Source organism: Aplidium turbinatum, chromosome 2, assembly GCF_918807975.1.
Source record: "Aplidium turbinatum chromosome 2, kaAplTurb1.1, whole genome shotgun sequence".
NCBI classification, from domain to species: Eukaryota; Metazoa; Chordata; class Ascidiacea; order Aplousobranchia; family Polyclinidae; genus Aplidium; species Aplidium turbinatum.
Genome location: NC_137473.1, coordinates 2,387,922 through 2,409,509, shown reverse-complemented (window position 1 = coordinate 2,409,509; position 21,588 = coordinate 2,387,922). Strand labels below are relative to the sequence as shown.

At 36.8% G+C, this 21,588-nt stretch overlaps 2 protein-coding genes and 1 non-coding gene across 4 annotated transcripts in view; 2 read left to right on the top strand and 1 right to left on the bottom strand.

Annotated features, from left to right (window-relative positions):
* The window catches only part of LOC145765718 (uncharacterized), a 1,283,504-nt gene that overhangs the window by 49,038 nt on the left and 1,212,878 nt on the right, over positions 1–21,588 (top strand). The window lies entirely within an intron of this gene.
* On the top strand, positions 3,796–12,796 carry LOC145764719 (uncharacterized). Of its 2 annotated transcripts, XM_082576381.1 has the most exons (4): positions 3,796–3,901; positions 11,922–12,184; positions 12,426–12,608; positions 12,697–12,796. In XM_082576381.1, the coding sequence occupies exons 1-4, from the start codon at positions 3,856–3,858 to the stop codon at positions 12,748–12,750; spliced, it is 546 nt and encodes a 181-aa protein (XP_082432507.1). In that variant the 5' UTR covers positions 3,796–3,855; the 3' UTR covers positions 12,751–12,796. The 2 variants fall into 2 exon arrangements, with proteins under 2 accessions (XP_082432507.1, XP_082432505.1); XM_082576379.1 differs by lacking the exon at positions 3,796–3,901 and having other exon boundaries at positions 10,886–12,184.
* LOC145765741 (U6 spliceosomal RNA) lies at positions 19,633–19,734 on the bottom strand. Its single transcript, XR_014288621.1, has one exon. It is a non-coding gene; the product is annotated as a U6 spliceosomal RNA (small nuclear RNA).

Below are 21,588 nucleotides of genomic sequence, written 5' to 3'. Positions count from 1 at the left end.
CCGGGACGAAAAAGATACTAACTACAAAAATCGATATACACCTACCAGCAGTCCAGCACGTTAACGAACGGGAAAGGTGGCAAAACCTTGAAAGGTTTAAAACGTGCCTGAATGAAAAATTGTGTAGTAGGCTATATATCAGTAGTTAGCACGGCCACAAAACCCAAAAAAACAAATAGCAAAAAATAAAACCAAAACAGAGAGAAGCACACATGTAGTGATGAATGACAGCCTAATGAAAAGTGTTGTGGATTGAATTTGCTAGTTCCAATATTGGTGTGGATGAGCAGTCATAATAATAATAGGATGGAGAAAGAAAACCGGACATAAAAGAAACCCATCCTCAGGCAAAAGCCCGTTTCAACGTGGCCCAGGAGAGCAGGTGTTGAGCTCTTTCTATGGTTAGACTTATGGACGGTACATTACGGGACGCGCAACTCCGTTGTTCCTTCAACATTAGAAGAGTCAATTGCCAATTTGACATTTTTTTCACGCTTTACTGCTGGCTTGCTTTCAACTAAAAACCTTAAATTACTTTAAAACCAACTTAACTCTTCTTCTATAACCCATAAAAAGTAAAATATTTTGTAAATTACAAAAAAACGTAACCCTTCTAGTGTTGCGGATAAGCCAAAAGCGGATGAAGTTTCGCATCCCTATGATCTACAATCCCTAGGTTAGACTGCACATCACACAGTAGCCTAAGACGATTGAAGTTTGATATCCAGTTTAAGTTAGTTTCTTGTCCTGGTGGGTGATGGAATAGATGAGCTGGTAGATGATGATGTCCTGATGGTGTTGATGAAGCTCTCATACCCTTTTGCGACGTGTCGTGTTGATTATGGAGTATTGCGTTTGCTGTTAATATCTACAAACATAAAAGTACAGCACAAGCAATCGATATTATTGTTCGGTAAGCCTAATCTTTTGTAAATAATTTCGGATTTCTACTAAAATCTTCACAAGAATGCAAGAAAGCCTTTCTACGTTGTCTTTCTATTGCGTGTCCGTTTTGCTTAAATGTTGTTTTAGTTTGTGAATAAAAAGTGACTTTGTATCAGTCTTTCTAATTGAAGAAGGAAATTCGTTCCATGTTTTTGCACCTGTGAATTCTATTGAATGTTGAGTAAGCGTTTTTGAGAAGTATGGAATGTTTAGAGAATCATTATCATGGTTTCTTGTAGACAGGCTGTGAACCTCTTTGACATATTTAAAAAGGTTGGTGAAGCAATCTGGTAGTAAATTGTTGTAAAATTTAAACACGAAAACACCAATTTCCAGTGTGAACAATTGCTCAATTGATATCGGGATCTTGCTACAACTATCATTGTTGGGACGGAAAATACGATGAGATTTGTCACAGATTTTTTGAAGTTTTTGTATAAGTTCTTCGTTGCCATATTTCCAAGTCGTAATGCAATACCTCAGGTTACTTTCAATCAAAGAATGGTATAAGCAGATCAAATTTGACAAATTAAGACAGGGTCTAATCTTGGTAATTATGCCAAAATTCCTTCGAAGCTTTTGCAGCAAATGTTGCATGTGTGGTTTCCATGATAGATTTTCATTCAGAGTCAGGCCAAGGAAACTGATATTTTGTACTCTCTCCATTGGTTGATCATTTATACTTAAGATTTGCTTACACTTATTCGCACGTAAACTGTTAGTATCAAATACCATGTATTTTGTTTTGTTTACATTGAGTGATAATTTATTTGCTACAAGCCATTTGACAACTTCTTGCATTTCTGTATTGGCCGCTTCATGCAATTTATCCACACTCTCACCTGACATCAGAAGATTTGTGTCATCCGCAAAATGATAGAATCAGTACAATTTAAACAATTTGTGAAGTCGTTAATGTAAATTATGAATAATAGGGGGCCTAAAATAGAACCTTGGGGCACACCACACTTTGTCTCTAATGGAGTTGAAACACTACCAGATATTTCTACTGTCTGAAAACGGTTATTTAAGTAGCTTCGAAACCACTGGAGGGGTGTTCCTCTGATACCATAGTGATAAAGTTTTGTCAGAAGTATTTCATGATTTACTGTGTCAAAAGCTTTTGATAAATCTAGGAAGATGCCAAGGGTTGCTTCTTTATTTTCCATTGCTTTGTAGATCTTGTTGGTTAGCAGTGTAGTAGCTTGGTTCGTGGAGTGGTTATGTCTAAAACCAAACTGCTGGGTGTAAAAGAAATTACGCTGATCAAGGAAATAGTATAATCTTGAGTACATGACTTTTTCTAAGATTTTTGAGAAGCAAGACAAAAGACTAACTGGTCTATAGTTACTGCAATTGCTTGGGTCTCCTTTAGATTGGCACAACTTTACCGATTTTAAATGTTTTTATGAAGTCACCATGTACCAAAGATAAATTAAAAATATGTGTTAGTACTTTTATTATATTATCGGAAGTATGCCTTAAAATTTTGCCTGGAATGCCATCAGTACCACAACTTAACTTTGGTTTCAAAGATTTAATAAATCCGTAAATTTATTCAAAACTTGCAGGTTTTAAAACTATTGATTTGGGTGATGAATTTGGAAGATACTTGGAAAAATGATCAGCAGAATGGGGAATTTTTTCAAATAATTTTTCTGCCACAGAAGTAAAATGTTCATTAAAGTGATTGCATTTTTGTGAAGTATCAAGTATCATTTACTACCTGACCATTAATGCTAATGGGGTAGTCACGTTTAGGTTTTTTCCTTCCAAGCAAACTATTTATGACACTCCAGGTCTTTTTAAGATCATTTTTGTGCTTATGCAGAAGGGTTTTAAAATAATTTTGTTTCATAAATTTCAAAAATCTTTCATGAGTATTCCTTTGTTTATTATATGCTGCTTTATTTGTTGGAGTTGGTTTTCTAAGAAATTTTTTATATGCCAATTGTTTAGTTCGATGCATTTCTTTCAATTCATTATCATACCATATGTTATGTTTCTTGTTTTTGTCATTACATACTGGAAAACAAGTTTTGAAAAGAGTATTATACTTGTCAATAAATATATCATATGCTTGGTTTGCATCAGTTTCATAATATATGTCAGAGATATCTAATTGTTGTAACTTTTTTGTAAACATAGCAATGTTTTTATCACATAAATTTCTATGTTATTTTTGAAAATTACACTGTTTGACTAATCCTAATTGTGAGCATTGTAATACTGGAAGATGGTCTGCAATACAGTCAGTGAGCACTGCTGTTTTTATTTGAGCATTGTAGACATTTGTCCAAACGTGGTCAATTATTGTGGCTGCTGAATTGCATATTCTGGTTGGTTTATTAATGATAGGATAGTAGCTGTAATCAAACATGGTTTCAACAAATCCGTTGGTGTGTTTGTTGTTTAGATCAAGAAGGTTATAGTTAAGATCACCCAAAATATAACAATCATTTTTAGTTGATTGTAGAACTTGAGTTAAATGTTGAATGAAAGAGTAGTGAGATTTGCAGTCATTTTTAGGTGATCGGTATATAGTCCCAACAGTATACTTTTTATTACTAACAGAAACTTCAATAAATAAAGATTCAAGAATTTTCTCTTCTAAAATTGTAAGTTTATTGTTCACAGTAAACACAATGTCATTTTTTATATACAATGCAACACCTCCACCTCTGTATTGTTTTCTACTATTTGCTAGAAATATGTAGCCATCAAGTGACTTAAAATTTCCATATTGATTTTCCTTCAGCCATGTTTCATTTATTGATATTATATGGGGCTTGTAGGACATAGATGCTATAAGAGCTTGCAATTTAGAAAAGTTTTTGGATTTCACAGGGAGCGAATGTTGATATTCAAAGTGAGGAGACAATTGTTGTATTCAACAGTACTTGTCAATGTATGTATCTCATGAGAAAGAATGTATGTAGTGTCCATAGTGGTACCGGTAAGTGGATTGTCATCAGACATGTCATTGTCAGTTGGGAAATTATTTAAAATGTTATCATTTGTGAAAAGATTTTTCAGATCATTGCTACTAGGTACTACAGTACTATTTTGAGTTTTTGAAGTTTTGAGGAAAAAAATTGGTCAAAATCAATGTCACAACAGTCAACAAAGGGGAGAGAAGAACTCAAGCATATCTGACAGTACCATGGCACATCATCAGATTCCTTACAAAGAAAGATAAACTTTTCATGTGTTAGGCCTGAACATTTCAAATGGAGCCAATGTTGATTTATATTACAAAAGACAGAATTTTGATTTTTTTTTTAATGGCTTTTGTGCAATGTGAACATTTAACCTTATTCAATATTTTCAAAGCAAACTTTTTCTCCTAATTTACAAGTAACAAGGAACTGTCCAACAGGAGAGTGACAATCTAGCCTATAAAATTGTTTTCAGTATCATATATATACACATAAGCAGTTTTAACAAATTAGATAGGCTATTATAGGCCTATCCCAAAACATTAAAAGATTAACTAATCAGTACTTAACTCAAGGATATCTTCTGAGGATTTGATTATGTGTGTCCGTGAATTAATAAATACAAAAATGTTGCCATTGATTGTCCAGACATTTCTTTTTCCAAATTTCTGTTTTGCATCATTGACGAGTCGAACTCTCTGCTTAGTGAGGGACTCCGTCAACGCCATGGATGATCCAGCAAAGTTTTTCTTTCGCTGGAACACAAGATTTCTTACAATTCGTCGGACAAATTTTATTATGATGGGTTGTTTACCATTTGAAGCTTTAGGGAGAACATGCATTATATTTATATCTATCGGAGTGAGTTGCATTCTTAGGTAGTAGTTTAAAATGTCCAAAACATATTTTTCAAAGGAGCGATCACCTGCTGAAGCATCTGCAACGTCCCTTGAATGGCAGCCATGGAGAATGAGACACTCTCTACGGCTGTACTGCTCTGCATCATTGTAGCTCCTTGACCGCTGTCATGATAATAGAGATTTTTAATGAGAGGTCATCGATGTCACATCTAAGCCTCTCAATCTCAGTTCTATCACTTGGGTCTAGAGCACAAGACAGTGGCTTCAAAGAATTTTCAGGCTGTGTGTTAGTATCGGTGTAATCAACTGTTTTAGAATACTTAGCTTCGATGTTGTATTGTTTGGCTTCAATGTTTTTGATTGAAGCAGCTAGTCCACCAACCATCTCCTGTAGGGCATCCATGTCTTTGATTAAGTAGTTAATCAGTAAAAACAGTAGTAATTAAATATTTAGGCTAGCTTATACACTCACTTAAACACTCCTTATTCACTCATACAACCTTATTCAAATAGAATGCTGATAGCTGATAACTCCAATATTGTTCAGAATTACAAAAAGATAAAATTAAACAAAAACTGGAGTGGTAACGTACAATGAACTGTCCAGATTTGATCTTTTTTCTTCTGAAATTTGATTTGTTTAGTTTCCAATACGGTAAATGAACTTCTTTGGTGTCGATGGCTGAAATTGGTCTTGGTTTGGTTGAAGGTTACTTATGGTTGGGTAAAAAATAATGGGTCGGTTGAGAGAATCGTAAAGGATGCCAAAAAGAGTTCTTTTAACTTACTTTGCTTTGTCTTCAAAAACTTGGCGATTTGACTGGCAGCAGTGATTTAACTTCGTAAATGCAAACTAGAAAATGACTGTTGACTTGTTAGCTAGCCTAACTCAAGGTTTCTTCGAATTGTATTATCTCTGTAACTTCCTGCTTGATTTTGAAAATTTTGGTTTTGATATGACTACAATCAAATTTTCCTCTTGGTTCTTTTAAAATTAGCTTTTTTCCAGGCTTTAATTTTTTATGATTCCATTTTATTGTGTTGGGCCTGGAGAAAAAAATTTTACTGCTTATTCTGAAAAGCGCGGGAAATTTTTTTTTATGAATCCGATACAAGAGAGAGCAACTCATTCGCAATTGTCTTACTTACTGAAATAGATAAAATAATGGTAACCAACTTGTAAAGATGCCAATAATAGTTTTTTCCAATTAAAAGTTTCATCTACTCCAGGAGTCACCAAACTACGGGCCGCAACTGGTCCGCCACTTGCTGCGGAAATAACAGCTGCACTACAACTGTTAAGGAAAAAAGCTACCATACTTTTGTAAGGGACTGTTGTTGCTGTTTATCATTCGGCCACCACAAATGGGGACAGCCTAGGGCTAGGCCAAATTTGGAAAGATGTAATGTTTTTTCAAGAGCACGATGCTCTGTGGTGTATCACAGCAGGGGATAACTTTTCCAGCAACCTTTCGATTTTCATCACAACTTTGCTATTCCACCGCTGACTTTGTTATTTATTGTGCTCAATTCAAGTCAATAGAGATTCTAAATAGTTGTATGTCTTTTCGCAATTTGCATCCATCCCGCAACTGTTAATCTAGTAGCAATCCGACCCTCAGAGAAAAAAGTTTAGTGACCCCAGATCTACTCGATTCAGCTTGTGCACTGTGACATGGGTTGGTCTCAATGTTGCCACTCTCTTGTTACGGAAAAGTACTAGATTTGACTGAATAAAACACTAGATTCACAAAAAAACACTAGCATGATAAATAAATACAAGATCATTTACATGCAAAATGTACAAAAATGACAGCCAATGGCGTTAGTGAGTGCTAAAAGTTCAAAATTGAACTAAATTTACTTAAAATTAGGAAATTTCCTTGAAAGTGAGAGCTCTAAAGTTGATACAAATTTCAGATGTGTGTTGTGTCTGTAATAGAGTCACACGGCATGCCATGTGAATCGCTCCTTTGTTTTACATTGTTGATGAGGTAGGCTACTGTATCTTTTGTGCGGAGCTTTGTCTATAAAATTTAATGTGCACAAATAACCTATGTGGATAAGGCCCTTGTGTTTTACCTTCAAAGCACGAGTGGAGAGGTTACAGGAGCAAAATAAAATGGTCCCTCGTCTTTTACCATTATAATCCACAGGTCCGAAATGTAAGCGACTAAGCATACCAAAAGGTGAGGCTACTTTGAACACTTTTCACAGTTCTTTGCGTGTATTTTTTAAAGTATTTATGCTAAATATCTCAAATTTGGTCATCATTGGATGCAACCGGACGAAAAACTCACTGTCCACTTTGAAAAGTACTACAAACACATTGATGCAGCCAAACAAAACAATAGGTAGGGCTACTTTGAACACTGTTCAAAGTTATTCACACCAACATAGCGCTAAATCGCTAAAAAACACTAGATAGCGAAAAAAAACACTAGAACATAGATGCATCCCAAAAACACTAGATCTAGTGGAAAAAGACCAGCAGTGGCACCACTGGTTGGTCTCGCAACTTCTCTCCATTCACTGTTGCAGACTTCGGAAATTTGAAAGTTAGATTTACAGATAGCTGAAACATGTCGAGAAAAAGGGCGTCGAAATTTCAGGTGCTGGAGCCTTTGGGAGTGCGAGTTTAGGACAATCTGGTTGAAGAGGTGGTCATCCCTTGACATAGCTTGTAGGACCAGACTGCGTACGTGATTTTCCCCATAAAGTCTACATGGAGCGATGCCTGATAAGTTAGTACCGGCAGAAAGTCAGTGGGAGTTGGAAGCAGGCAACCAGTGATTATTCTCATGGTGGTTTTAAGGGCAGTGTCAATTTTGCAAAAGTGTACGCTGCGGCACCAAGCAAGAAAGCATATTCAGAGGTGTTGTAAACAAGTGCAAAAGTACTTGTACGGAATGTGGATGTACCAGCACCCTAGGATATTCCGGTAGGCATCTCAGCAAGTTATTGCGTGCTTGTAGATTAGCATGGAGGGCTTGAGCATTGTGCTTGTAGGTTAATTGTCGGTCGAGCTTCATTCCTAGGTAGGTGAGGCACGGGTTATGTTATGACCTACTGAACTGGGAGAACGTTAATTTTTTTCTTGGAAACGTAATATACAATATTTATGACTTGAAATTTAAAAAAAGGTTTAATTTAAACAAACCTCAATAAAGCATCGAAACAATAAATTTTCTGACACTAGTTGCTACTTAAATGTGTGAGTAAATATTATTTTTTCTGGGCAACACTACGCAGAAATCCCGCGCAAAGCTGCAGACGACAATTTTTGTTGATTGTTAACAGAGTTTCTAACATTGCAATCTATTCTTAAGCTTAATCTTACCTTTTTAAAATATGTGCGTATTGTAGAAACTTACATGATAATGGTTAATTTTAAATTCTTTTCAATAAAGGTTGAAATTATTGAGTGTTTTTTTTCAACTGGTTTAGCTTTACAAATTTATTCTTCTGTTTGTCGGTTTAATTTAATTGTCCAGTTTAATTTTGTTTGGCAACACCACACAAAAACTCCAGCCCAAATCTGAAAGCGACAGCCATTTTGTTTTCAGTCGTTGAAGAGAAAGGGTCAGTTTTGATTCAGTTGCAGCCAGTGGTGCCACTCCTAGTGTTTTTCCACTAGATCTAGTGTTTTTGGCTTGCATCTAGTGTTCTAGTGTTTTTTTTTGCTATCTAGTGTTTCTTTTTAGCGATTTACCGCTATGTTGGTGTGCATAAGTTTGGACAGTGTTTAAAATAGCCCCACCTATTTTTTGTTTGGCTGCATCAATGTGTTTTGTTTGTTTGTTTTATTATCTTTATCCTGCATTGTGGGAAAGCGGACTTGAGCTCTATGCATCGGTGTACGCCTTCCGACCTACACCTGACCCACGCTGCAGCCGACTGCAATGTCTGTTTCCGGTTGTCTACTCTACTTATGACTTAAATTTGGTACTACCCATTACTCGAAATCGATCACTGGGTAGAGGCAATTATCGTACAGTTTCTTACCCAGAGAAACAACAGCAAGTGCGGGTGGCTGGAGTCGAACATGCAGGCTCTCGACTGCGAGCCCAACGCGCTAACCACTCGGCCACTGCTGCCGTGTTTGTAGTGCATTTTAAAGTGGACACGAGTTTTTTGTCTGGTTATACCCAATCAGTGCGGTGTTAAGCCTTTTATGGGCCCCGGGCCAAAATAATTTTGGGCCCCCTTCAGGCAAGAAAAGCTATCATAATATAGTGTGTAGTTTCACTAGGCTATATCGATATGAAAAGGTGGTTCACTTTAATAAATGTCCTGACCAGTTTTGAAAACAACACAAATGTAGGCTAAGTGATAGCAAACACGCAGTTTTAATATGTAATAGCTAGGCTACGCCTTTGCTCGGAATGAAAGCCAGAAGCATTAACAATTTTTACTGGCAGTGGTCATGAAGTATTGGAATCATTCAGTCCAGAACTTGTATCGCACAATAGAAGCTAGCCTGACAATTTGGCATGCTTATTAAATTGACTTCAATGTTTTTTAAATCGGACAAGAATTGACAAATTGGAAGAATTTTAATTTAGTTAACTACACTTGAAAGCAATTTTTTCCTAAAATTACAAATATTCGATATTTTACTAACCTATTATGTTAAAAACGTAGGTGTAACAGAGCAAAATATCTTTGGATGCAACAAAAATTGGCTTTAGCAAAAAGAACATTTCAACACTTTCACCAAGTGGTTATTATTTTTTGCCTGATAGGTTTAAACCTCTTTATTGTAATCTAAGGCACAAATAAACATAGGCCTACCTGATTGCCATACAGGGGTTTAGCAATTAGTTCTACCGATTGCACTTACCAACATTGTACCCTCTGTGCTTTCAAACATTTACTAACACATAGACTACAACCGTTCCATTCAAATAAGTAGTTTACTACAAGTGATGCTGCACCAGCAATTTATGAAAAAACATTGCCCTAACCACACTTCTAACACTGTTGATCGAAAACCATATTAGAGAATAGTACTGTGCGCAAAGAACATGCATGTTAAAACTAACTTCTAACATTGTAGGCTACTTAACCAGAAACAGTGACTGATGAGCCAAAACACCATTGTCTAAAAAAAACATTGACTAGCAACCACACCCCTAACAGTAACACCACTGATCGAAATGAATACTACAAATAGGCTATAGCCTACCAGAGAAAACTAAGAGCAAAGCAGATACATGCATGTTAAAACTAACTAGCATAGTAACAATGTATCGAACCTCAATCATTGACCAAAAAAACGTTGCTTAGCAATCACACCCCTAACACCACCAATAAAAACGAATACTAGAGAATTAGCATACTAAAGAAAACTGAGAGCAAAGAACATGAGAGCTAAAACTAACTGCTAATATTGTACAGAACCACAAACATTGACTGAAGAGCCAAAAGATTGTTAGACCAAAAACATAGACTGACAACCACACCCCTAACACCACCGATTAAAAAGAATACTAGAAAATAGCATATTACAGCAAATTGAGAGGAAAACACGTACATGCTAAAACTAACTAGGCGTACTAACATTGTATGGAACCACAAAAATTGACTGATATTGATAAGTCGAAAGACCATTGAACGAAACAACATTGACTGACAACCACGCCCTTAACATCACCGAATTCATTTAAAAACAGTGACTGAACCACACTCCCATCAGAATAAATGTTGAAAACGGTATGATTAACATGTTTGTAGGCTACTGAAACGCAAAAGCCTATTATCTGTGGGCCCCCTGAGATGGTGGGCCCGGGGCCGGGCCCCCTTTGGCCCTCCCCTTAACACAGCACTGTACCCAATGATGACCATATTTGAGATATTTAGCATAAATATTTTTAAAAATACACACAAATGACTGTGAAAAGTGTTCAAAGTAGACTAACGTAGGTAGCGTAGCCTACGGTACCATATGGTAGGCTAGGCTTACATTTCGTCGGCTTACATTTGATGAGTGTGGCGTTCTTAGACTACACTACCTCAGAGATGATTGTGAGTAATATTGCGTTTTTAACAATATATTTGCAAAGGCTAAATTTGGGAAAAGTTTGTTCGCCACCCCAAAATGTTTTACTCGCTTACGGCTATGACTTCAGGACTCTCACTTTCAAGGAAATTCAGTTCTATTTTGAAATTTTAAGTACTTTTAACACTCACTAACGCCATTGGCTGTTATTTTTCTACATTGTGCATGTAAATGATCGCGTATTTATGATACTAGTGTTTTTTTTGTGAATCTAGTTTTTTTTCAGTCAAATCTAGTACTTTTCCATGACAAGAGAGTGGCAACAGTTGCAGCAAGAAATAGTTGGTTCAGCTTTCAATCCTGTCATCTTTCTGCTTGGTTTGATCAAACAAATATTTGAAAATTTGTTTCTGTCCGTGTCTTCTGAGTTTGAAGAATTAAGCATCAGCTTCGATTGAGCTTCAGCAAGAAATGGCCGATTGGGAAATTTTCATGATCAAGTTCTGAAGTTGCTTTGAAGATTTATCGACAAGGAAGTCAAAGATTATTTTAATTTGCAAGCTCTGGTTACTTTAATGTTTCAACAAAAGTTTAGTTTCCACCTGCAAAGCTAGCCTAAGTATTTTGTCCTAATTTGATAAAACTTTGAAGCCATTGAAGACAAAACTTGTGATTTTGTGAACAGCTGACAAAAGACGGTGCTCTTTCACAATTCGCCCTGTTGATCAACTGGATGATGACGTAATTTTACGTCACACACGTTGGAATAGACTATTACAAGATTTATCGACAAGAAAATCAAAGTTTATTTTAAATTGCAAGCTCTGGTTGTTTCAACAAAAGTTTAGTTTCCACCTGCAAAGCTAGCCTAAGTATTTTATCCTAATTTGATAAAACTTCGAAGCTGTTGAAGACAAAACTTTTAATTTTGTGACCAGCTAACAAAAGTCTACTCAGGTTATTTTCAAATTAGAACTTTGACTCAAACCTGAAAGTTTTGTTCAAAATAATTTGTTTATATTTTTGTTTGCGATATAAATAAATTAATGTTTTGTTCTTTAGTAAACAACTTGTGTTCAATGTTTGATTATTTTATGATTAGAACCAAACTGTGGTTTTAGATGACAACCTGGTTAGCCGAGCTAATATTGATTGATATTATTCCTGCATTGTTAGATCGCTATGGACGCTCCATCATCGCCATCACAAAGATTCTGCGGGAAGGCAACGACTTGGAAGTGACAGTCACAGCAGGAAGTCATTTTGATGGAGGGGAGATACGGATGTATTTCTCCGACACTCAGAATGACATCCATGCAGTGACGTCATTCCTCAAGTCGATGCCGACGCGACTTCGATTCCTTGCTCTGTCCGAATGCCAAATGACTTCCAATCGATTCCTTCCATGGAAGAAGGCGATCAAATCGATGCGTGAATCCGTGAGTCATGTTTAACTTTTATAACCAACACATTGATTCATGGTCAGTTGTTACGTTAATTCAACGTTGCATTACGTTGTTTTAACGTCTCAGTTTCAACAAGTTTCACAAAGTAAGTTCCAGTTTCAAATTTTAATCATTTTCTAACAATTCTTGTAAACATAAAATAAATAAACAAAAAGTCACAACATAAATAAATTGTTTATGTTTAATTGTTGCGTCATAATTAATTTGTGTTTAGATTGTTGAGATGCGTCTCTATGACAACTTCCTATCTATCGATGACGTCATCGAGGTGTTGCACAAGGTTGAGGAGGAAATTTGGATGTTGGAATCCCTCGATGATGGAGATGGGGAGGGGAGATCTCCTAACATGGAGGAAAGATCCAAGCTACAAGAAGCATTGAATCGGTCGGACAATAAAGTGAGAGTTATTTACGTTGTATCAACGTTATAACAATTAATTGTGTCAACATTAAATCAACGTCAATTATTCGCTTTGTCTTTTACAGGAGTTGAAGATCTGGGTTGACGGCCTCCGTTTCCTCACGCACAAGGATTGTTGATGTTTTTATTTATTTTGTTGTTCATAATAAAATTATGTCATCCATTGATTTTGTTTGGTTGAGTTAAAAATACAACAAACTGCTTGTTTACATCAGGTGACGTAATATCAACAAAAATGTTTATAATATTATCAAACCAAGGTTTGTTTATGTTTTTCAACATGAGGTCGATAAACATCAACAAAAGTAAGTTTGTTTATTTAACTTATTAATTTTTATGAAATAATTTCAATGACAAATTAAATTATTTGTTAACAGTGTTGCCAGATTAGATACTTTTTTATTAAATTTCAAGAGTTGTATCTAAAAGTAACCTTCGAGATGAGCCGCATTGGAGGCGACGACAAATCAGTTTCTTTGTTAAAAGTGTTGCCAGGTTGAATTACTTTTTTTTTTAAACTAGAGACCTGCAAGCGTTTCCTCTAAATACCTGTTGTCAGGATTGCCTATTCGATTCTGACTAGTTTTACTAATTAAACTTTTGTTTACGGTGAGGGTAACATTAGCGCGCCGCTGCCAAAAAGTACAGTTAAATACTTATTGTCAGGGTTGCCAATTTCAATTGGTCTAGTTTAGCCGATTAATTTGGTAAACATGATGCAATAACCATTTAAAATATTTGCCAATAAGTGCCGACATTGCCTGACAAGTTGTAAGAGTTGCCAGTTTTGCGATTTTCGTTGCAAAATTGGACTACGGTACTTTTGCTTCGTTGTCATAGAAAAATTATGCCAGCTACGAGTTGTGGTATTGTTGAATTCTTTGGGTTTTTTCATTTAGAACCGACTTTTAATAGATAAATACTAGTTTTGCTTGAAAACATCCTACAACACTGACAATCGGTATTTAGAGGTAGTAACCCTCTTTTAAGTAGATTTTAAGACGGCTATCCTTAAATGTGTAGCCAAAGAAAAATGTTTGCATCACAATTTCTGCAACAAAATACATATCGTAAGACTTAAACACGCCACAAGAACCAAACAACTTGCGGCTCGCTAGGCGCTAGCCATGCTATAAAGTGAAACGACACGGTAACATAAAGCACAGTTTTGCCTCGTTATGTATACGTAACTAAAAAAGCAACTAGTAATTAAAAGGGAGGCACAATAGCTAAAGGTATTTGTGCACCTTCTGGTTCGTAAGGCGAGACTACACTTACGAGAGCTCGAATATTACGCCAGATAAAAGACTTTGTGGGTGAGTCACTGGTTAAGGATGGATACGACCTGGGTTGACTTTGATGATGATCGCAATCACCTCAAGAACAAACTTCCACGTTTGAAAGATGTTATTGATTTATTATATCAACGATAGACGACGAAGTATCAATGTAAAGTTCAATGCTACGCATAATGAAATTTTAATGTGTTGTTAGCAAAGGGTTGAAGTATTCTGTATTTCCAAGTCTCATCTAGTGTTGCAAATCGACATCCCTTTTTAAGTTTTTTCAACCTGGTGGCCTAGAAACATTTATAAAATATAGTTTGTGTTGTCGTTTGCACTAGCCTACTTTACGTCCGCCTCGATAGCTCAGTTGGTTAGTGATTGACTTCTGGAACGAAGGAACTTCAAGATCAAGCGCCGCTGGTTCGACTCTCGGGGTGTGCACTTGAGCAACGCACGTTAAGGACTGCTCTCCATTCAGCGGCTTCTAATGGATGGAATAATTCTCCTGCAACAAGACTTCAACAATCGGAAACTTCACTCTGTCAATCTCGGTGACCGGCCTGTGTCAGTGATTCAAACCCTCTACAAGTATGCGAAACTGCCAGGATTAAGCTCTGCAAGAAGCTTTCCCAGTCCGAGGACAAAGATTCAATCAATAACTCTATAATAAAGATTCATAGTATTCAATTACCAAAGTATCGATGTATATAACTTAGATTCAAAGTATCAATGTAAAGTTCAATGCTGCGCATAATGAAATTTTAATGTATTGTTGGCAAAGGGTTGAAGTATTCTGTGTTTCTAGGTCTCATCTAGTGTTGCAAATCGACACCCCTTTTTAAGTTTTTTCAACCTGGGGGCCTAGACACATTTATAAAATGTAGTTTGTGTTGTCGCTTGCATTACTTTACGTTAATTATCGAGCAATATGTTGCTCATAGCTGCAGCTTTTCATCTGATTCTAAGAAATATCATACGAAAAAAAAAAGAAATTATATGAGCTTAGTCCACTTATTATGCCACTCAGTATCCTACACACAGTACACAGCCACTTGCTCTGGAGCGGTGCCGAAACGTTTTTTCGAGCGTCTTGAGACGTTCTCACCACTTGGCCTACAACAATGCAGATGCCATCTTAAAAAATAGAAACACATTGCATGCTTGATATCTCATAAAAACTTCATCAGCATTTTCACTGAGCCACAGTGCATAGGTCTACACAAAATAAAATTGTTGGAAATTTGTTCTTCAGCAGTGCCTCAGTTTTGATGTATAAGTTATCGCACATATTAGCCTACTACAAACCTCAATAACACCAGTCCATCTGTTAGCAACAAATGTCTACAAATCAAGGGCGGATGCAACCAGCAGCCTTAATGGAGGCGATTTCCATAAAGCCCAATGATGTGTAGGTCTGCATTTGTCCGACCTTGCGCGTACACCGTGAATAAAGTTACTTTTCTGTGTTTTCGGGAGGCGGTTGCTTCAATCGCTCTCCTAGATCTGCCATTCCTACAAATCTATATTAAATATGTAGCCATTGTATGAAAGAGCTACAAATTGCCTGTGCTGGTACTTTTATTATACGTAATTCAAAATCGGTAGCCTACCTTTATTTTGCACTATCGACTAGGGTGTCCCACTTTTAGGCGACTTTTCAGGAAAATTAGGTTCGGGTCAAATTCTGACTGGATTTTCGTCACTGATTTAAAAAATGACATTATTTTTTTATTATGACGTCATCTTGATGTGCCAGCTAGCGGATTTTTGCTATTTTGGCCTTATCACGAATATGGTAAGAGCTAGAGAGTTGAAACTTGCGCCAAAATGACCGGAAGGGACGATTTCCTATTTGTTGTCAACACAATATGAAACGTTAACTGCAACAGAAAAGGAATTATTTCGAAAAAACATGTTTTGCTCATTTTTGGACAAAAAAAAAAGAGAAACACGGCAATTTTGCTACAGTGGTGCTTTATTTCGATTGTTAAGTTGCTGTGCTGCGCCACATTGTTTAACAATTAAGTACACTGGTAGTAGCTTAGCATATTGTATTTACAATGACCTTAGCATTGATTTTTACATGCATGTGCAATTACTAATACTAGCTAATTTTAAACCCTTGATCATTTAGTTCAAAGATCTATCAAACAAAACCACCACTCAACAACACAGTTCAATGGGATCATTTATCACACCATAGGCCTACTGTGCAAAGCAGCACATATGCGCAAGTCTGATTTGGCCAAATCATCTTGGTCATCTCGAATCAAGCCGTTCATAACGCCTTTCAGTCTGTCAATGAAGCGCTCTGTTCCTCGATTGTTGTTGTCGATGATACGCCAAAACACTGATGGAGATGAAAAACATGCCATGCATGGAGCCATCTTACTTTCTTCGGAGAAAAAAACGTTTCTTGGAAAACTTTTCTGTCGTACCGCATCAGCAGCAAAAGGCGGAGCTTTAGCGTGGGAACTTAAAGCAGCGTTTTTAGGGCTCAACTATTGGGATGCATGCTTAACGAAATGTTTCAGAACAGCGTTGAATACTGGTTCATCGTCGTCGTCGTCGTCGTCGTCGTTTGAGAATAGCCATCACTGAAGCTTTACGCCATATTTTAGGGAGTTTCAATTGCTGAAAGCAAGCTGTAGCCTATAGAACTTAGCTAGCCATTCTAATAGATTGGTAGGGCAATGCTTGAGAAACTCAGGAGGTATCTTATCCGGACCCTGAGATTTACCAGTCTTGATGAGTTTTATTGCATTACGCAGTTCCATGATCTTGAAAGGAGAATGGTTCATCAACTGGTTCATCAACAGATTTATATGCAAGTAATAAATCTCCTGTAAATAGTACAGAGACCTTCAGTAGCGGAAGGTTTAAGATGGATGACTAAAAATACTGGCAAACAAACACAAACAATGAAAGAAACCATACGTTGAAGTTTAGGGATGTCCTGAGGCTCAACACAATACCCAAAAATCAGCATTCTTAACCACTAATCAGCATTCTTAACCTTAACAACCACTAAGTAACCACTCGCTGTTATCCAACGCGCATGGGACACGCCTTCTTCACGATAAAAAAGTAGAGGTTTCAAATTTCCTGGAACATCCATCAATAAATGGTCAGCTCCATGCTCAGCTACCAGAGCATGGAGACACATATGGTCGCTCCGAAAAGATGAATCCTTAGCTTCTTTCTTGTGCTCAGAAAACCATAAGATCTTGGCGTTTAAATGATTTGCGGCTATAGCTGTGATGGAAACTTTACAATTTTATCGGATTTTCAAATGTTGTTTAGGTTTTGGTATTTTCTTAATTATGTTCATCACACCACCATCTTCGTATGCATTGGGGCCTTTCACTTTGCCTTCCAAAAAGTTTTTTGCGTGTGTAAAATAAATCTCATTTACATGGAAGAGACATTCAAGAGTGTGTGCGTCATGACCAATTTCAGACATAGAATATTCTTTTAATCGTTTGTTGACACCCGTCTTTTTACCAGTATTAACTACAGTTGTATCAGCCATAATCGAATACACACGAGAAAGTATTTGTTGGTCAATATTTTCGATTATAACGTAGAATATTGCTTCTGAAGTAACTGAAATTTCTTTCGAAAATGACTTCACTTTAACAGGCGTCGTCACCTTTGTTTTCCCACCAGTTCAATTCAATTCAATTTATTTTTCTTTATCAGAACGCAAAAAGAAATGATATTGTAAAAAAGAAATACAGTAACAAAACCAACAAAAGGAAAAGGTGGCAAAACCTTAATGGTTTAAGACGTGCATAAAAAGATCTAATATTGCGGTATTTGCATCGATAAGTATAATTAAGCACGGCCACCAAACCTGATACTGTAAAACAAGTAGCCTAGATGAGTTAGTTGAGAATCAGTCGCCTCCTCGTTGCTGAAACAATTGAAGCGCCAATTCTTAAAGCAACGAGAACACGACTGAACCTAACAACATCACAAAAACAAACTAACACACACACACACATATTGTAATTAGGTAATGGACTATCAAAACATGGATTATTTACAGATTTTATACAGAAATAAAGTGTTCGCAGCAACGATATCAAGTAGCCTATATATTGCAGAATAAATACATAATATGGCAGCTCATTATCAAGATAAAATAGTGAAAAAGCTTTGTTTTTTAAATTAATTTCTTGCACATGTAAAAGCATAAGAAGCATGATGGTATATATAGCAGCGTGTTTTTGGTATTGCCAATAAGAGTTGAATCATCTTTTATAGCATCAGTGAGGGATGGAGTGTTTTTGGTATCGCTAATGAGAGGTGGAGACTCTTTGGCAGGGCCTCTGAGAGAAGTTTTCACTAAGGGTACGAAGAGTCATTCCGGGCCCCCTTTGTCTTGGGCAAAGCGCGTGATGTTTGCTTAGGCGACAGGCGTATTGCACACCATACAACACTTTACTGCAGAATTAGACATCTGAGCGAAATAATCGGAATGGCCCGTTTCGGTGAGTCCGATCTCTTATTGGGGGATTTTTTCAATTTTTTTTTAAATTATTGGGTACCGTAGCCTAATTATCATTGCCGTTTTAGGGTTAGGGGTTAGGAGTTAGGGTTAGAAACTCAACGAATCGGACTCACCAAATTGGACTTGCACCGAATAGTAGCAGACCCCGAAATAATAGTATCAGGCTACAATAAAACTATTATTTAATTTTAATAGACTATGCACAATAATATTGAATATATATGAAAGATAAATATATCACTTACCTCATATGATACCTAGGCCTACCCCTGGGGCTTTTTTTCGCTGAGACTTTTCGGTCATTTGTCCGAAATGACTTGAAAAAATTCGGCTATTTTTTATTTATTTCGGTCATTTTTGGTCATATATGGTCAATTGACTATATATTTTTTCGGACATTTTGACCAAATTGACCATATTTTTTTCGGACATTTTGCTAAAAAATCGGTCAATGACCGATAAATGACCGAAAAAAAACCCCCAGGCCTACCCTAGTACCCTACTGCCAGATAAGATTGAGCATTATAAAATACAAGTTTATAAGAACAGAGAATGGGATTGGCCTATTCTAAATTAAATTCTATTTTTATGCATCTGAATAATGACATAATATAAAGTTTAGGTTAACTTGAAATTGTCCTTTTTACACTAAAGCAGGGGTCACCAATGGGCGGCCCGCGGGCCGCATGCGGCCCGCCACGCTGTATCGCTGCGGCCCGCGGAAGGTATCAGCGTACAAGTATAACCAAAAATACTTTTCTTGAGGGAGTTAAAGAGCACGAAGGCAAAAAATACTTTCCTGGAAGCATATTTTCGCATTGCATACGATTCCACCGACCGACCAATCAGATTATAGTTCAAGGTGGAGGTTGCTTAAAGTTATTCCAATGTGATGTCCAGCCACACTGTCCCAGTGGTTGATTAAAACGTCTGTTTTCGAATTTTGAAATTGTCTGTGAGCATATGGTTGCTTATTTTAAGTTTGCAAATGTCATGTAAACACTAGTGCTAGTTTCACCGTTATTGTGTTTCACGAGCAGTGTTTTCTTTATACAAGTTTTTGTTGGCAAAATGGGTCGGTGTGCCAACTCAATTTATAATCAATTGGCAATATATTACATATAAATTTAGAGACTTTTTCTGATTGTATTATGAAAATATTTAGCTTAGTAGGCCTACTGCAAAATGTTTTTTTTTAAAGAAATATGGAACGCTTCACGATTTTGCGTGTTATCCTTGCGCAGGAGCCATGCTAATCTGTATCGTTCCAATTATAGTATATGTACTGCCGAAGCAAGTACTGCAAAATCTTGTTAATCAACAAATTCTTGCCACGCTGATGAGCACCGCAAGTGACAGTTGTGTATAATAAAAGAAAGACGGTTTTATAGATTCTCACAAAAAGGATGAAAAACCAACTCATTGCTTTTTTAGAGGGAAGACTGTTCATAAATTACGATTTTTCGGTGATTTCCACAAGCGTTTGTTTCATGGTACCTGGTGTGATGATGTCTAGTTTAGCGTTGGTGGTGCCTTCAACATTTAGTTGCAGAATGGTCACTCCTTGACCTACAACAGCTAGTGCTGTTCGCCCTGACAAGAGCGCTGTGCTGGTCTGGGGGTGCCATTCTGATGATTGTTCTTCCACATAACTTTATAGCGACAGTTGTAGCAAGTTTAGTTTCCCAAAGTCGGTACTTGCGGGGAGCGGCCACGTGGAGATACTTGCTTTCGTCGCAAGAGAGTGCTGCTTGTGAGTGTGGTGAAACGCAGACGGCAGCACACATTATCAAGGATTGCCTGCTATACAGACCTCCTCATGGTATGGAAGGCCTAGTTTCCATCGATGACGACACCAGGCAGTGGTTAACCAACGGATGCCCTGACATATAGCGACAACACGAGAGAAGAGAAGATGGTACCTGGTTTATTTTTCCCTGTTATTAGAGCCTATCTTTCGCTGATATGTTTGCAGGTCACTATTGTTGCCTGTATTGCGATGTGTCAAACATTTCCTTGTTTACTGAAACTGTTAATTGCAAGATATCTTTTGCGAAGCGAAGTAACAACACCACTCTTGCTTGGCGATGAATATTATGATGAAACCGCTCGCTTCGCTATAAGTGCACAAAACAAGTGGCCTCTATTTATTAGGCATTGTTAAAAAAGTCAAAAGTGTTGTAAAAGGAGCTTGGCCTGGCAGTAGCGTTGTTCGATTAATTTTGTTGCTACGGTATTCTAACATAAATATGAACAACATGCAACGCTGGATACTGGGTACGAAATGCGTTCTTTTCTAGCATAAGAGTCAACCTACCTAACATTTTATTAGTGCGGCCCACCACAGCTCTTGTTAGTGCTAAATTGGCCCGCATGCAAAAAAGGTTGGTGACCCCTGCACTAAAGAAATGCCAAGCATAAAAAAGAAAGAATATCATAGATTTGTGAATACACAATACTGATAGATTTGTGAATACACAGTGCTGATAAAATGAGTAGAAACACCAAAACTTTGAATCAAATGTGAAACTAGAACAACATTGCTGTGCTACACCAACTGAGAAAATTGACCTGATGTGAATTATGTTTCCTCTTACTTTCCAAAAAAGAAGATGCACGTGTTGAAGACAAAAGCAGAAAAATGCACTTGTATGTTATATATATAAAATAGCAAAAGATGAAGATCAAAACACAATATATTAAGACATTCTACAAGTCCAACTAAACAGTGTAGAATACAGCACTAACCTGGTAAGCAGGCAATAAAAGTTCACTGGAGCATACAAACCCTAATAGTGAAGGTGTAAACAGTTAGAAATATAATAAACAAAAACAAAACAGATGTCAGATTTCTGATATATGAAAAGACAAAAAATGCTGCCCATGAATAGTCCATTACATCCAAATTCTGCTGTACATAAAAAATTCACTATTTATATATAGTTATTATATTTTCAGTCCGCCATTTAACTTGAGCATGTACAAAATTTTGCTGAGAATGACAATGACCGTCCAAAAGCAAAAAAACTCAAGCACTTTCAAAAGTTCACGCTTCAACAGGCTCAAGAGCATCAAATTAGTAGCTGTAGTATGATATGATTGCAAGTCAGCCCGCAATCAAAACTAAGACAATACTTGTACTACAATAACTCCAA

What these genes read in the sequence shown, in the direction of transcription:
- LOC145764719 (XM_082576379.1), top strand. Translation starts at nt 11,867, where the DNA reads ATGACAACCTGGTTAGCCGAGCTAATATTGATTGATATTATTCCTGCA. An exon ending in TCAAATCGATGCGTGAATCC is followed by an intron (nt 12,185 to 12,425) that starts GTGAGTCATGTT and finishes ATTTGTGTTTAG; the next exon opens with ATTGTTGAGATGCGTCTCTA. An exon ending in TGAATCGGTCGGACAATAAA is followed by an intron (nt 12,609 to 12,696) that starts GTGAGAGTTATT and finishes TGTCTTTTACAG; the next exon opens with GAGTTGAAGATCTGGGTTGA.